Here is a 17,865-nt window from a genome sequence, read left to right on the forward strand (position 1 = left end):
TTGTCTGTGGTGACTTACATCAAGCATCTTTAGGGGATCGGTAACAGGGTGTGGGGCAGTGTGTTGCTTGTCGGAGACGTGGATGCAAATGTTGATGGACCAATGATGGATGGTGGTGTGGTTCTCCTCCAGCAAGAAGTTACTGGCCTCCAGCCACATGTAACCTGTGGAGGTGAGGGCGTGCGTGCAGATGTATGTGTTGATGGCTTAGCAGAATTGTGGATGTAGGCCTGGAGATCTGTAGATGAGTGTTACTCTGAGGGTTGCCAGGGGGTTGGTGCGAAACCGGATTTGTGACTCTGAGGGTGTACTTGTGAATAAATTGCAATTTATCCTCCGGGATTGTTGGTGCCGTCCCTGCGGGTGATCTTGTATCCGTCTGAGATGGCAATGAAGAAGTTGTGTGTTGAGGATGCTTTTATCCAGGTTACTGTCATGAAGGTGATGTGTGGGGCTGTTGTGTTGAGGAGGTATCAGAGTCCAATGGCATGCTGGTGGACGGAGCAGGTGTGGAGTAGGAGGCACATGACCTGGTTGTTCGCTTAGGGGTTGCCTGATAGCAGGCGGTTGATTGTCTGGTGGATATTGCTTGGAGGGTGGCTGCAGCATGAGCCTGTTGTGTGACGTGGGTCATGCAAGGACCAGAGGGTCGTGCACTGTGCACGTTGCAGGCGCAGGCGGTCCTGCCTTTGGCACGGTGTTGGCGCAACAGTGGCACAGACAAGCTGCTGGCTGCATTAAGAATGGGTGGAGGGGGGAAGGGAGGAGCATTTTGGAGGTGTGTGGGATGCAGAATCAGGGCACTCGATGGGGCGGTGCCGCAGGTGAGGCAGAGGCAGGCGGAAGGGGTGAGAAACTAGGCAAAAAGTAGCACACAAAGACAAGGAGGTCAGAAAGGCACAGTGCAACAGGTGTATGTAAAGGAAGGAGTGTCAGGTTACTCATGGGTCACTCCGAGAAAATGTATGAACAATCACCAAAAATGACGGCCACAGGATCAGGCTACAAAATGCGGAGCTGCGCACAGGAGACACACCGTCAGCAGGCGTTGACGTCCCGTTGTGGGGAGCAACCTGCACAAATACATACACAACCAGGTACTTCATGCACAATAGAGATTATTAGCCATGAAGAACTGCATGCATGTTGCCGAAGTACACATACACTCATATGCTCAATCTTTGACAATTATGCCATAGATGACGCATGCAAACTGGCAAGAGATCTGCAGTGACAGAGATGAGGCACTTTGGATTGTGGTGAACACCTTTATTACACAAACTCACACAAAGGGAAATGCATCCATATGAATAGACTCACAGGTCAGTTGACATAACATGTGGGACATACGCTGGACCCCCCCTTCACAACATGGATGTTGTAAATCCCAATGAACTGGCACACAAGTTAAGGGGATGAGCCAAACACATCCTGCTGGACACGGAGAGGCTGCAATTCCCCATAGAGCCTGTTGTTGTGATGTCCCACACTATGTCCACCCGTAGCATCCGCAATGTTTCAGAGGCAAGGTTTACACACATTGATGCCTTCATCAGACTCCACACTCCACTACAGATGACTGACAAGAAGGGTGACTATCATGTCATGGGAGTGATGGTACATGTTATATGCTCCATGGTGAGAAGACATGTATGCATGGTACCACAACATGCACAGAAGAGGTCCCCACACATTCCCAACCAGCACCACCACCAAAATGCCTTGCTGCAATCCTTACCCAAACTGACATTTCCACATGTCCGTGCATGGAACGCTGATTCAGCACACGTTGCAATCCTCATGAGGAATAGCAGGAGGACAAAGATGACACAAGCAGACAACAGGCGCATAAAACCTGGGAATGACAGACACACTAGAAGTCACCTAAAACAATTCTCGCCACACACATGGTCAGTTACGAAACATGAACAATGTTGGACACATGCAAATTTCAAAGAAAGTCTCTCTGCAAAACTGTGTGGCATGACATCATCACTCGAGTGACACATCAGAACACACATCAAAGTCACTTTGCATTCAGTCAGCTACACACACATTGCAACACATGCCACTCAATGCTACAAGCTTGCACACTCATACCCAGTGACTCACCACTATGAGAAGAAGTTGCGTACGAGCTGACTCCGGATATCATCCTCCTCATCACTTGCCTCGTGACCAAGCCCCTGATCCTCCACGGGTGGATGTTCCTGTTCATCCAGATCCAGGATGAGTGGCACTGCCTTCTCAACTGCCATGTTGTGCAGAATGCAGCACACGATGAAGATTTTGCAGACCTTCTCCGGTGCATATGGGAAGGACCCGCCTGTCTTGTCAAGGCACCGGAATCGGCTCTTCAGGAGGCCAAACGTCCTCTCAATCACTCGCCTGGTCTGCCCGTGTGCATTGTTGTACCAGTGATCTGCAGCTGTTCTTGGGTTGCGGAGAGGTGTCAGTAGCCATGGCATGTTGGGATATCCAGAGTCCCCTACATGGAAACACCATGTAAATAAGTGGGTCAGGAGATGCCGTAAGAGCCAAAGATACCGCAACACACAGGACAAACAGAGTATACCCACCAACAAGACATGCTCGTTCGTTGTGAAGCCGCAGCATCATTTGTGGCACCCTGCTACGCCTCATGATGTAGGCATCGTGTGCTGATCCTGGAAAACGTGCACAGACATGGGAAATCAGCATGTTAGCAAGACACACCACAAGGGCATTTATTGAGTGGTAATGTTTTCGGTTGCAATAGGCTTGCTCCTGTGCCTGTGGTGGTACCAAAGCCACATGTGTCCCATCAATGGACCCAATGACATGGGGTATCCTTCCCAGGGCATAGAAATCACCCTTGACATCTGTCAACTCAGGAGTAGGAAATTTGATGAATTCATCAAGGTGCTCCAACATGGCTGCCAAAACATCACGCAGGACACGGCTGAACATTGTCTGTGACATCCCACCAACATCAGCATGGTCAATTGAAATGTACCTGTGGCAAAAAAATGTAGGGCTACCATCACCTTCATCTTGGGGGTCAGCACAGTAGGATACCTGTGTCGCAGTTGGAGGTGTGGTGCGAGCTTGTTAGTCAAGTCCTCAATCAACTGTCGAGTGAATCTGTAACGTCGGATGCAGGCACGTTCCCTCATGGCAGCCAAGTCTGGCATTGGTCTTGGGACAGGCGGTGCCCTGCAGGACATTGTTTGGAATAATGAAGATTGAGAGTCTGTCAACATCAATGTCAATGAACATAGCACATGCTAAACTGCTACTAAACATCAGGTAACTATGGAGTCTGGTGTGTGCAATACATCCAGGACACATATGCCAGCTTGCTGGCACTCCTACGAAAAGCCAGAAACACCTGTTGATTGTCAAGTCTACATGGCATGCCCTGAAATGAGCTGGGGGCCAGTCTGAGTGAACAGCCAGAGATATCTCCGGAATGACACACATCCACATAGCTGCATTGGAAGGATGTCATCTCATCCAGACAGCTGACTGCAAGGCACACACACAGCTCACATGGAATGTCAAATGTACATATCAAACACATTGCGATGAAGGGGTACACGTGACAACAAAAAAACACAGCCATTGAGACGACGCAGACATGTGTGCCTGGGAAATTATGATGTCCGATGCACACAGACCCTACAGCCGTGGGAATCCACATGTGGCATGGTGTGCGTAGATGTGTGCCATGCCCATCTCCACACAGACCCATGTTGGATGCACCAACAGCAGATGCAGTTGACGGAACACTAACAGCAAGCTCATGGGAACACATGACACACACCTTCTCATAGTCACATAAGGGCATGCTGATCGTGACATGTCAGTTGATAGAGTGTCCCTGTTCCTGGCATCAGGAGAAAGGTGCAGGTGTGGATGACTGTGCCATCCCACTGCTGCTGTGCATGACACAGTTGGACTACAGACACACATGTGGCAAGTGACAAGGTGATGTGTGCCACATAGTACCCCATCACACATGACATGTGTCCACAGGTCATCACACATCAATTGTGCAACTAGATGAGATGACCTGTGCAATATCACTGGCTGCCACACCTAGGGCCTGCACATGAAAGTATGCAATGACAAGTACTTGATGGACATCCTTGTGCGACTCGCAGTCCTCCATTCCTGGCGTGTGTATGCCTCGTATCACCATTGTAAGCATGTGAAACACACCATACCCCCGCATTCATTTCGTGTGTATGCCCCGTATCACTATTGTACTGGTGCCGTACCTGTACGTGTGAAACGCACCGTACCCCCGCATTCATTGTGTGTGTACGCCCCGTATCACTATTGTACTAGTGCCGTACCTGTACGTGTGAAACTCACCGCACCCCCGCATTCATTGCGTGTCTACGCCCCGTATCACTATTGTACTGGTGCCGTACGGGTACGTGTGAAATGCACCGTATCCCTGCATTCATTGTGTGTGTACACCCCCTATCACTATCGTACTGGTGCTGTACCTGTACGTGTGAAACGCACCGTACCCCCGCATTCATTGCGTGTGTATGCCCCGTATCACTATCGTACGGGTGCCGTACCTGTATGTGTGAAATGCACCGTACCCCCGCATTCATTGCGTGTGTACGCCCCGTATCACTATTGTACTGGTGCCGTACGGGTACGTGTGAAACGCACCGTACCCCTGCATTCATTGCTTGTGTACGCCCCGTATCACTATCATACTGGTGCCGTACCTGTAGGTGTGAAACGCACCGTACCCCGCATTCATTGCGTGTGTACTCCCCGTATCACTATTGTACTGGTGCCGTACGGGTACGTGTGAAACGCACCGTACCCCCGCATTCATTGCGTGTGTACGCCCAGTATCACTATTGTACTGGTGCCGTACCTGTACGTGTGGAACGTACCGTACCCCCGCATTCATTGCGTGTGTACGCCCCGTATCACTATTGTACTGGTGCCGTACGGGTACGTGTGAAACGCACCATACATGTGTGTGGATTTCAAAATTACATAGGGGACACATAGGGGACAAGTATTAGGCCCAAAATGCATGCTGCTTGTCATGGATACAGAGTTTTCAGTTGCAATGTGTCCATCAGGTGTCCTGGAACAGTCAGTTGGCAAAAAAATACAATGTTGCAAAGTGGTTGTTGACTTGACATGATGCTTAAAATTTGAACGATGCGAATGCGTGTCATTGGTGTATGTTTAAAGGGATTGGAGTAAACGTACGATGCAAATGAGTCTGACCAATCACTATGTACTCTAAATGAATGCCCCTCAGCAAGACAGATATAAGGCAGCCAGAACCCATGAGAGGGCACTTGCCTGCACAACTTTCGAGTCGACCACATTGTTGCTGTCTCTGCTTCCTCTGGACCATGTCGTGTACTTTGGAGAGGGCCCAGCCCTTCACCCTAGAGGAGAATGAGGCGTTGCTGGGCTGCCTCCTCCAACAGTACCCCAAGCTGTATGGGAGACCAACGGAGCAGGTGAGTGCTGACTCCACTACCTTTGCCCATGCACCTGTTGTGTGACTGTCAATATTGTGTCCAGGTGGGACAGACATGCTATGTGAAACTAAGCTACACCTGCATTCATTGCGTGTGTACGCATCGTACCCATGATGTCGGTTAGAATCGTATCACTGTTGTAATGTTGCCATAAGCGGTGTAAAACACTACCTTTGACTGTGCACCAGTTGTGTGACTGTCACTTCTGGCATTGTGTCCAGGTGTGACAGACATGCAATGTTGTTTAGAGTGGGTCCCGGGGGGGGGACATGCTTATGTCTCTCATGCAGAGCATGATGTAGTTCCTGTGTGCACTCCTCACTTGCATTGTGCTTACTGTGACATTCACTGCATAGTGCATGACACATTCAGCCTGGCAAATCCTTGGTGACTTTTTTCCTATTGTCCTGAGGTGATTCAGTGGTCCCCCCGGTATGACAGGTGACTGTACCTACAGATGTGTATGAGTTGAGTGGACCTGTGGTGAGAGTGTCCAAATGATGTGTATTTCTCATTCAAGTTGTGGCCTGGTGCGTTCTTTTTTTCCTTGTATCCAAGTGGCATAGTGGGTCTACCAACTGGGCAGTACAGGGCTTACATATGTGCGGAGTAATCTAGCTGTTACTCATGATGCATTGCCTGATATGCACTGGGACCTATTGTTTGTGTGCTCATGTGTCAGATGTATACAGGTGACTGATGCATTTCGGTTTCTTCTCCTTGCCCACAGCATCATCATCCCCAACAGATGGAGACACCTGCACGGACCTGGAGGAGGGACCCCGCGACAGGGCCACCATTGCTGTCGAGTCTGAGGGAGCCAGTGGCACGGAGGGAGAGGGGAGTCTGTCCGAGGACCTGTCTGGAGGCGATACCACCTATGACGCTGACTTCCTCGAGGAGGCGGAGGCTGCTACACCACCTGGCAGCAGCCCCACATCTGTCCCCGCCTCCTCCGTTACCATCTCCGCCCTCCCAGTTGCTCCCGTTCCTTCTGTCCGTGCAGAGGCCCACCATGTCTCCTTCGGCCCCGGCACCGCACCCCCTGCCCCTGTCACCCCTGCTGCCCTCAGTTAAGAGTCTGTGGACATACTGCAGCAGTTGCAGGTTGGGCAGGCATCGGTCCTGACTGTCCTCCATGGCCACACTACACTGCTCACACAGATGGTTTCATTCATGGCGGGCATGTCAGCAACGATGTGTGACCAACGCAAGATTCTGCGGTCCATGGACTCTTCCCTGACGGCAGCAGTTACTCTCCTGAAGCGCTCCGTCCCCCCCCCTACCCCGGGCCCATCCACACTTCCCTCTCACATACCTGTCCAACGCACACCCAGACAGTCACGAGCACGCACCCCACCAGACACAGGCAGCACACCCCCAAGTAAGGCGAAGCGCACACCTCCTGGCATGCACACTTAGGGGGATGTAGGCACACCCACAGGGTCTGAGGACAGACGACATACACGCAGCCACAGTCACAGTCCGCAGTCCTCACAACCCTGTCCCTCCAAAACCACTCCCCTTGGCTCCTCTGCCAAATGCTCACCCAAGCAGCTCTTTCTGGCTGAGCTGGACCTCGCCCCGCTGAGCCACCACCCCACAAGCAGGCGAGGAAGTCCCCGGGCACGGGAGTTGAGTCCCCCACCACGTCGACCCCCTCCCCCAAGAGCGCTGCACCCCATCCCTCGCCCACCACACCCTCCCTTGACCCTGGGGAATCCTCAGGTGCAAGGGTTGTGCTGGACGTACTTGCAGCGGTGTGCAGCGCCGAGCCCGCCTCCACCTTCGGCGCTGACCCACCCCCTGTGGTGAAGACGTCCACCCCTGTACCCACCACACATACCCTTCCCCCTCCTGTCCCTGCGGTGCCTGGTACTGCCCCCGATGATGCCCCACCACCGTTCGACAAACCTGGAGGTTCATTTGTGCAGGCAAGCTAGGGGTAGACGCGGTCCCCTACGTCCCCTCTTGGACTTTACATATGGACTGGCCATTGGCCTGTGTAAATAGTCTATTTGTTGAATTGTTTTTTTTGTACTGACTAAAGCCTCTTGTTTTACTTTCAACACTATTGCATTTCAGGTACTTGATGTTGGTGATGAGGCTCCTGGAGTTGGTGTTCTGGTAATGTGTTAGGGTTCTGAGAAATGTTTTTGTATGATGGTCATGAGGTGGACCATGGTATCTGTGTGCCATCACAATGTCTCTGCAAAGAATCATTGGTAGTGTGTGTTCATTTTGTTTTGAGACATTGTCCCAAGGAGTGTTCCTTCCTCTGTGGCACCTGACATCTTCCCTGCAAACAGTTGCACAATTGTTGTGCTGACCTGTGTCAACATTTCCTTTGTTGGTGACGGATCCCTTCAACAATGGCCATGCCTGCTCACCGATGTCTCCTGCTGAATCGTCTGTGCCATCCTTGCTAGTCACTGTACTTGTGTTTTGAGTATGTAGAAAGGCCTTCAGGGACAAATTCACCCTTTTCAGCACTATGCATGTGTGTAATCACGGCCTACCACACAAATGGTACTTGTTATGCAGGGTATTTGGGCACCTGACTCACAATTGTGGGCATTGTATCTAGGGGAATTCCACACTATTCCTTCCATGAGAGACAACATCTTGGTGGCTGGACCAGCACCTGGACATTCCTATCACTCATGGGATGTGCGTGACAGTGTGTGTTCCCTTTGGCTATCTTAGTTTTGTAGGCAGTTACATGACTATACAGTCTTGTGGCATGGTATCAGGGTGTGTATTGTGCTGCATCCGCCATGGGTGGGTATGCATGTGTTATTTGTCCTCACACCCACATGTGGTGTGTCATGCAGTGGGTGAAAGACATCCATCCTCCTGGGAGTGGGACACTGCTGTCAGTGATGTGTTGTTATAGCACTATCACCATAGTCCAAAGTTAGGGATGCGTCCATACCACCATGTAGGTGTGGTCATTTGATAATGAGGTACACCCCCCCATATCTCTGTCCACTGCTGGGAGTCCTCTGCACCCACCCCCATGTCTCTGTCCACTGCTGGGAGTCCTCTGCACCCACCCCATGTCTCTGTTCACTGCTGGGAGTCCTCTACACCCACCCCTCATATTGCAGGCCACTGCTGGTAGTCATATGCACCCACCCCCATGTCTCTATCCACTGCTGGGAGTCCTCTGCACCCACCCCCATGTCTCTGTCCACTGCTGGGAGTCCTCTGCACCCACCCCCATGTCTCTGTCCACTGCTGGGAGTCCTCTGCACCCAACCCTCATATTGCAGGCCACTGCTGGTAGTCATATGCACCCACCCCCATGTCTCTGTCCACTGCTGGGAGTCCTCTGCACCCACCACCATGTCTCTGTCCACTGCTGGGAGTCCTCTGCACCCACCCCTCATATTGCAGGCCACTGCTGGTAGTCATATGCACCCACCCCCATGTCTCTGTCCACTTCTGGGAGTCCTCTGCACCCACCCCCATGTCTCTGTCCACTGCTGGGAGTCCTCTGCACCCACCCCCATGTCTCTGTCTGCTGCTGGGAGTCCTCTGCACCCACCCCTCATATTGCAGGCCACTGCTGGTAGTCATATGCACCCACCCCCATGTCTCTGTCCACTGCTGGGAGTCCTCTGCACCCACCCCCATGTCTCTGTCCACTGATGGGAGTCCTTTGCACCCACCCCCATGTCTCTGTCCACTGCTGGGAGTCCCCTGCACCCACCCCTCATATTGCAGGCCACTGCTGGTAGTCATATGCACCCACCCCATGTCTCTGTCCACTGCTGGGAGTCCTCTGCACCCACCCCCATGTCTCTGTCCACTGCTGGGAGTCCTTTGCACCCACCCCCATGTCTCTGTCCACTGCTGGGAGTCCTCTGCACCCAACCCTCATATTGCAGGCCACTGCTGGTAGTCATATGCACCCACCCCCATGTCTCTGTCCACTGCTGGGAGTCCTCTGCACCCACCCCCATATGTCTGGACACTGCTGGTATTCATCTGCACCCACCCCTATATGTTTTGTCCACTGCTGGTATTCATCTGCAGCCACCCCCATATGGCTGGAGACTACGGGTATTCATCTACAGCCACCCCTATATGGCTGACCACTGCTGGGAGTCCTCTACAGCCACCCCTACATGTCTGGACACTGCTGGTATTGATCTACAGCCACCCCCATATGGCTGGCCACTGCTGGGAATCCTCTGCAATCACACACCCACCCCCTTGGAGCCGTACACTGCTGGCCTGGACCTACACACACACCAATATGAAGGAAACATGCAGGGCCAGACCGTAACCCCACATTTGTGGCGTCATATCCCAAATGTACTGGTGCCGTACGGGTACGTGTGAAATGCACCGTACCCCCGCATTCATTGCGTGTGCACACCTCGTATCCCAAATGTACTGCTGCCGTATGGGTACGTGTGAAACGCACCGTACCCCCGCATTCATTGCGTGTGTACGCCCCGTATCACTATTGTACTGGAGCTGTACGGGTACGTGTGAAACGCACCATACCCCCACATTCATTGCGTATGTACGCCCCGTATCACTATTGTACTGGTGCCGTACCTGTACGTGTGAAACGCACCGTACCCCCGCATTCATTGCATGTGTACGCCCCGTATCACTATTGTACAGGTGCCGTACCTGTACGTGTGAAACGCACCGTACCCCCGCATTCATTGCGTGTGTACGCCCCATATCACTTTTGTACTGGTGCTGTACCAGTACGTGTGAAACGCACTGTACCCCCGCATTCATTGCGTGTGTATGCCCCGTATCACTATTGTACTGGTGCCATACCTGTACGTGTGAAACGCACCGTACCCCCGCATTCAATGCGTGTATACGCCCTGTATCACTATTGTACTGGTGCCATACGGGTACGTGTGCAACGCACCGTACACGTACACTTCCGTTGTTGCGGTACGCAGGGGTTGCTGGACACGCCCCCCCAAGGGACCAGACCCTGGTGGTAATGTATGGGCTCCATATTATAGGTTTGGCTTTGGGTATGGGGTATATTTCCTGCCCCTCACCCCCCCCCCCCCAGCCCCTGGGTGTTGTTCTCAGCTTCTGCTGCGTGTGCGTCGGTTTCGGTGCACCAGGTCGTAGGCTAAGAGGACCGGTATGACACGTACGATGGGGTTCATGGCGTGTACGTCGCGTACCGGGGCTCCGTTTGTAGGACTCTGCTTTTACGGCTGTTTTTGACTCCCGTAACAAAAGAGCCGTAGGGACGAATCGTACTTGCGTGGCCGGAGACAGCTGCTTAAATACGTCCGGACGTCGCGTACAGGCTGTTCCAGATCGGAATCGTAGTTTTTTTTTACCCGTACGGACTTTTGTACGATTCGTACGGAAAGAGGTTTTCTGTACGAATCGTACTTCCTAGGTTGTAAGGAAAGTTTACCGGGTACGAGTCGTACGGAGAAAACGCTTCCGTACAACGATTCGTACAGCCTTTTTCCAGGATTGGAATCGGCCCCTTATTGTCTGCATACCAGAAGGCGGCCAACAATACACAAAGTTTGTCCAAAAATGCTTGAAAAGTTTGAAACATGAATTAAAAACTCTTAAATCCAGATTAATAGAACCACTAATTCTATCCTATACGCAAATGGTACTTTTTATTTGTTCCATTAAATTCATATTTGTATTAACAGTTAAGCAAGAGAGTGCAATATAAAATGGCCCTTTCACATTACTCTCTAAGCTGCAAAATCCAACAAAATTCAAGAGGAGTGACAAAAGCAAAACAAATTAGAGAAAGAAATGACCTCATCCAGAAAAGAAGTAGCAACAAAAAACAATACATTTCAGGTACATCTATTTGGAGAGCAATTGGACAGCTTTACTGATCAAGGGTGGATAACATGAGATTATGAAAAGATATATGTACTTATCTGTAAAATAGTTTTGAAACTATTCCGCCACAGAATTACTGGGTCCATACCTGTCCTTATTTGTTGCCCCATCTTTGACGGTGGGAAGTACCATTCCTTTATGACGTTACATGTAAGCGTGCAATTCACCGGTGCATATGCTTCTATCGCTCTTAGGCATACCTTAATTGAAGCATAAGCTAGATTTCATGTGGGTACTTGGACACAATGCAAAGTCTTGGCATTTTCTATTTTTGTAGGTAACTGGTCTATGTGTAGCGCCCCCCATTTTTTTAAGATTCTTTGTACCTCTCCCTGATCTAGTTCCCACTCCTGCGAGATACCTTCTGTCTGCCTCATCTGTCTGCGTCCATGGTTTTCTACCCCAGCATGTGTATCGCTGTCAGTGATATCTTTTTTTTGGAGTGTCCATATTCAGATCTCCTGTGCTAGTTTGCATAGCACACATCATGGAAGGCCCTCCTGACACCCCCCCCCCCCAACCACCCACCCTCCCCTGTTTGTCCACGAAGAATATTTGTGTTGGGTTGTCTGTTTGGATCTGTACTACTATCTCTCTGATATGTTTGTGAAAGGCCTTCAAGTCAAAGAAGTCTGTTGTGAGTTCTAATATTTGATTGAGTTTTTCAGCTTTCTGTGGGTTCCATTAGCCCCTGATTTTTTTATTCTCCTGCATGCACCCACCCAGTGTAGGGTGAGACTGTTGTGATGGTGACCTAGAGAAGTGGGTATTTTGAGTGGCCTGCCTCTTGTGATGTTTTCTGCTATCCATTACTATATTTACTTGTGCACAAGATCCTCCCAGTCCCCCACTGATTGTAACCATTGGCTCAGCAGCCTTTCTTGGTTGAGTGTCCTATGGAGTCTGGCAGGTGGGATTCATTTAATGCTTGAAGCCATCATTCTCAGCAATTTCAGGTTCACAATCTCAGATGGTCTCTTCCTGCAGTGGCAAACCTGCTATGTCAATGACTGCACGCTCTTTTGAACCAGGCATGCCTTTATCGCAACTGAATCTGCCCCAGCTATCCATTTTAGTCATAGGGAGTGGTGAAGACTTCTCATTGTTCGCTTAAAAACTCAGTATGTCTACTACTTCCATCATTATTTGTATACTGTTCTGAAGGTCTTGCGAGTTTGCCTTTTACCATCCAATTAAATCGGTAGGGGTACGCTTGTATCTCCTGCTTTCTCAAGTGAGCTGCTACTTCTGCAAGACATTTTGCAAACACACTTGGTGCTGACTTTATCCTAAAGGGTAAAACTCTGAATTAGTAATGTGAATTGTGTACCAAAAACGTGAGGGATTTTTTGTGCTTGAAGTTCATCAGGGTGTGCAAGTATGTGCCCCTTGAGGTCTACAGTTGCTATGTAATCCTCTTCTTTTAGCAATGGGATGGCTTTCTACAGTGAATATGTCTTGAGATTTTGTGTCTGATTAATGTCTTCTGTAATCTCAGGTCTATGATGGGTCTCAATATTAAATTTTGTTTGGGGATGAGGAAGCAGAGAGAGTACAGTCATTAGGTTTGTTACTCTTTTGGCACCTGCCCTACTGCGTCCTTCTGTATGAGGTTGTGTATTTCCTGTTTTATAACAGTGTCATTTCCTCTCCTTTGCAAGCTCTCCTGTTTGGCTTGACATCTGATGTTATCATTCCTAACTCTAGGCAGTAACTGTGTTTTAAGACGTTCGCACCCATTTGTGATAGGTGATGTTCCTCAATTCCAGGAGCAAACCTCCCAGTCTACTCCCTAAATGTGTTTGATGCTGAGGGCTTCTCTTTGCGAGTCACTTGCTGTCTGTGGCTGATCCACTTATGGTCTGCCATCACCAAAGGCTGTGACTCAAAAGAAGTGACTCCACGCCAATGGGTATGGCCATGCAGTACTAGGTCTCTACACACTCACCCCTTGGGAGCACTGTGTTGGTTGTAGAATGGTCTGCAAATTCCCTCTTTCAATTGCTCTCCTGGTAGGAGGAGTGCTCCTACTGTAAGACCCCCTGAATTGTAGGGGCCCACTGCCTTTTCCATCTGATTGTATTTTTGTATCTGCTGGAGAGAGTCATCAACTGCAGCTCCGTGCGGCTTTCCCCTGTAAAAGACATAATTATCAAAGAAATGTGGACTTCTTGTTTAAAGCTGGATACTATTAGTAAGGCACGTATTCTTAGTGTAGTGTCCATGCACATCGGTCTGCTGATTGCTTTAGCAGCTTCAAGGGCTGACTTGAGGCTGGAATTTAAGATGGTCTTTCCTGCTTGTATTGCATTTGTATTGTTTTTGGACATGTTGCATCAGTTCTTTCTTTTCCTTCTACAGTTAATAGCACTAGAATGTGTGGTGCGTCACTGTGTGGCTTCTGAATGCCTCATCTTTCTTCCTTCCATCTCAAACAGCTTATTTTTCTTCTCTGGGACTGGTACTTTGGATGCTGTAGCATTAGCCCTTTTCCTCGCAGTGCAGTCTGCAAGCTCATTGCTTGTTGTCTAGTAAGTCTTTCTAGAGGGTTTATATTTCTTCTCTACCCTTGTTCTTACTACTTCAGAGGAAGCTGACTTGTTAAATGCTTATTTCCTCTGGTTCATGATTCAAGGTAGCAGGGGCAGAAACTGATCTTTCTTCAGTGATATCAGTATTTCTGGGAGGAACACTCCAGGGCCTGTCTTTTTCTAGCTGTACTTTTAAGTGTCTACTCTCCTTTTAATGACAGCATCGTACAGAAAAAAGTCATCCAGTTGGGCTGGCAGAGAATGGATGGAGACAGACCTGTGCTCAGGAGAGTTGGTGTCTAAGTCCTTCCATACATCCTCATCTCCTTGGGATGCCACTAAGATGAGTTGGTCATATTACTCATCCTCATCATAAAACTCCAACCTGCTCTTCCGCTATGGGTTCTGAAACACGATAGGGGTTCTGTGTCTGCTTGGCTCCCCTCTTCTATCCTTATTAATGTTTCGAATAAATGGTTAGTCTGTGAGACCAAAGTGCAGGCTATGGCTGATGCTAATCTGCTGTAACCCTCATCATTGTTATGATATCTCAAATTACTATGCATCAATGTACAATTCGCCATAACAGTTAGCGTGAATCACTAACTGTATAATCAGTGTAGTGTCCTGAGGTATTTTAGGCACTTTAAGGCCTTCAAAGAATTGTGGTCTCCAGAAAACCTAGGTTCTAACGGTAATACATATGGCAAAAACCAGCTTCAAAAGTAAAATATGTCACCATAGGATGCAAGACGGATATACAAATAAAATTAAAGGAAAAGGACAGTCACAAAAAGGCCACAAAAATAAGAAAAGTAGAATTTTCTTTTTAAAGTGATTGATGACCAGCGCTCCTAGAACAGACCAACTGGGTTGCGTGAAAAATGTTGGCAAAGCTTTGTGAAGGATACATGCTAATAACTATTTATTTTCTCTCGAAAGCATTACAAATGTATCAAGTGATATAAGGGAACCACAGCAGAACCTCTGATGGTTATTCCTCAAACTGTTCAGACAAGATCTAAATACTGCGGAAATGACTGCTGGTAACATTAGAACTGGACCAGTCATTTCACATTATCCTTAGAAGAGTGGCATTGAGGACTCTACACAGGTTGTCTGGAGAAGCGCAACAGTCTCAGAGATCAGAACTTTTTTTAGACTTCTCCTTCTGGCTATCCCTGTACAAAACAGTTATATATGCAAGCTGTTCCAGCCGGTATGAGGAATCACTGACTATATTCATCAGGGTACTTTGGAGCCTCTACAAAATATGGACCTTAGGAAGAGTCCTGTTGCTTCACTGTTCGCGTATTAAGGTGTCAGCTGAAATTCTTACCTGTTTCTCCCCAGAGAAGTGCGTGCCACAAGCTCATAGATCTGAGGTACATACTCGAATGTTGAAATGATGTAAAAGGCTTTCTTATCTGAAAAACAAATGAAGACTATACAGTAAACCACCATGGCAGAAACTGAAAGGTAATAGACACAACAATGACGGAATTCCTAACTATTTATATACCAACTTGCCACAAATAAAGACAATAGTTTACATAAGTACCAGTTATGAAATCTATGGAAAGTAACTTTTAAAGGTACCACTAATTTGAAAAACAAAATGAAGAAATAATATTGCATACTTGCTAAATCCTTTTCTCAGCAGATGGAAAAGTTAGCAAATTCCTAATTACAGTCAAACACTCATATTATTACAATGTTTCACTGTACATAAAAGCAATGATGCCCTCCAGGCTGAAGTATCACATTTTATAGAGCAAATACCGAAAGGTTCTGAAACAACAGCCAAAAGGCGGCGGGAGCCAAGCCAGTGAAATAAAAATGAAATATTTGTTTTCCGAATGAGTCATCAGATTTTATCCAACTGAGGCTCATTTACCAACTCGTTCTTTTCCTATCACATAACACTTTATTCTGAAGGTTTTCCATTCTTAAAAGTAATATACATAAAATATTGCATATTTTATATTATTAGATCATAATTAAATACTAACAAGGGTGCTGAGACAGAATATTGAGTTGGGAATGTCGACTTACACAAAAATCGATTTGTAAATATTGTGATTCAGAAATATCGACAGTAAGAATATTGTGGTCAATAATATCAAATTTAAGGTAAGAAATATAGTTTTAAAAAATATAGGTCATTAATATTGTTTTAAAAAATATAGATGTTTAAATATTGATTTTTTAAGAAGTGTTATGTATTTTAGTTTATATTTTAAATGTATGTAATGTATGTTTTGTGTACAAGTATTGTTTATGTTTATTAATATGTGTTAAATTTGTAGTAGTTATGAATTTTATTTTAATTACATTCTGCATTTCTTGCTCCGTAGCTGGTTGTGGGTTTATAGGGGAATAGGGTGGGAAGTAATTTAATTATAATAAATGAATCATTAATTTTTCATTTATTTAATTTAGATTTTATAGCGTTAATTGTGGGAAGTAATTTATTTATAATTAAATATTATTTGGTTGTTAAATACTATTAATTAATTGATAATTATGGTGATTGTGTGATTTGTTTTAGGGGCAGGTTGTGGGGTTTATAGGGGTAAAGGGTGGAATGTAATTTATGTTTGATTAATTAATAATTAGTTGTTAATTTATATTAATTATTTTATTGAAAATTGATTATGCAAATTGTCTTATTAATTTTAGGTGCGGGTTGCTTGGTTTATAGGAGTATAGGGTGGGAAGTAATTTACGTTTAATTAATTAATAAGTTGTTAATTTAAATTAACGAATTCATTGATAAATAATTATGCGAATAGTGTTATTTTTTTTTAGGTGTGGGTTGTGGGGTTTATAAGGGTAAAGGGTGGGATGTAATTTATGTTTAATTATTAATAATTATTTGTTAATTAATATTGATTAATTAATTAAAAATTAAAATGGAATTTCTGTAATCAATTTTAGGTGTGGGTGTGGGGTTTGTGGGGTAAAGGGTGGGAAGTAAGTTTTGTTTAATTAATTAAAAATCGGTTGATCATTAATATTAATTGATTAATTTACGTTTAATTAGTGTATTTGTCTATTTTTTGTGTGTGGGTTTTATTGTAATAGGGGTACAGTGTGGGAAGTAAATAAATGTTACTTTATAACTAGTTGTTAAATACTGTTAGTTTCTTTAATTGAAAATAGGTTTTAAATTGTGTAATTCATTTCTTTACAGTTTAATTGTAGCTGTGGGTTGAGAGGATTATAGGAGTTACGTGTGGGAAGTTAAATAAGTTTTATACGTTTTCATTTGTGTTTTAATTAATAATATTTCTTTAATTCGTAATTAATTCTGTTAGTTGAGGGAGTACATATTTTTTTAAATGTTGATGTGTGTTGTGATTTGTGTGGTGTTATAGGGTAGGAAATAAAACAAGTACATTTATGTAGTTCATTTTTTTGTTTCTAAATAATTTTTAATGAAAAATATTTATTTGTTTGGAAATTACTTTTTATTTCATTTAATATAAAATGTGTAGGGGGGCGTGGCTTGGACGCCGAGTAAGATGGCCGCCTGAGCTCGGAGCTCCGCTGCGCCATGGCGGATTTTTCTTCCTATCTTGCTATTTTGCTGCCGTTTCACCAGACTTCCTTCGGTTCCAGCGAGCGGAATATGCCGTGCTGATGATGTGACCACCAGGCTTGTCGCACACGCAGTTATACCCTGTTTTCGTCGCATCATGTAAGTGCCTCAGCACGACCGCCATTTTAAGATCGGCGCGACGCGCGCGCGAGGCTGAAATGGGCGCATGTCCCCTCAGAACGTGGGATATTGATAACGTTTGATGGCTTCTTCCTCATACCTCCAATGCTCCTGCCTTACCACACTTTCAGCTTTCCTCCATTTCAACACCAGCACTACTTTGTCTCCTTGTCTATGTTCTGGAGGAGCAGTTACCTCATGTTGGCCATATTAGTGGAATACTTCC

At 46.7% G+C, this 17,865-nt stretch overlaps 1 protein-coding gene across 1 annotated transcript in view; it reads right to left on the minus strand.

Annotated features, from left to right (window-relative positions):
• The window catches only part of LOC146772770 (uncharacterized), a 247,132-nt gene that overhangs the window by 74,626 nt on the left and 154,641 nt on the right, over positions 1 to 17,865 (minus strand). The window contains 1 exon segment of the mRNA XM_085637032.1: positions 15,255 to 15,342. Coding sequence (XP_085493158.1) covers positions 15,255 to 15,342 — 88 coding nt within the window.

The sequence above is a fragment of the Triturus cristatus genome, chromosome 12 (genome assembly GCF_964204655.1).
Source record: "Triturus cristatus chromosome 12, aTriCri1.1, whole genome shotgun sequence".
Taxonomy (NCBI): domain Eukaryota; kingdom Metazoa; phylum Chordata; class Amphibia; order Caudata; family Salamandridae; genus Triturus; species Triturus cristatus.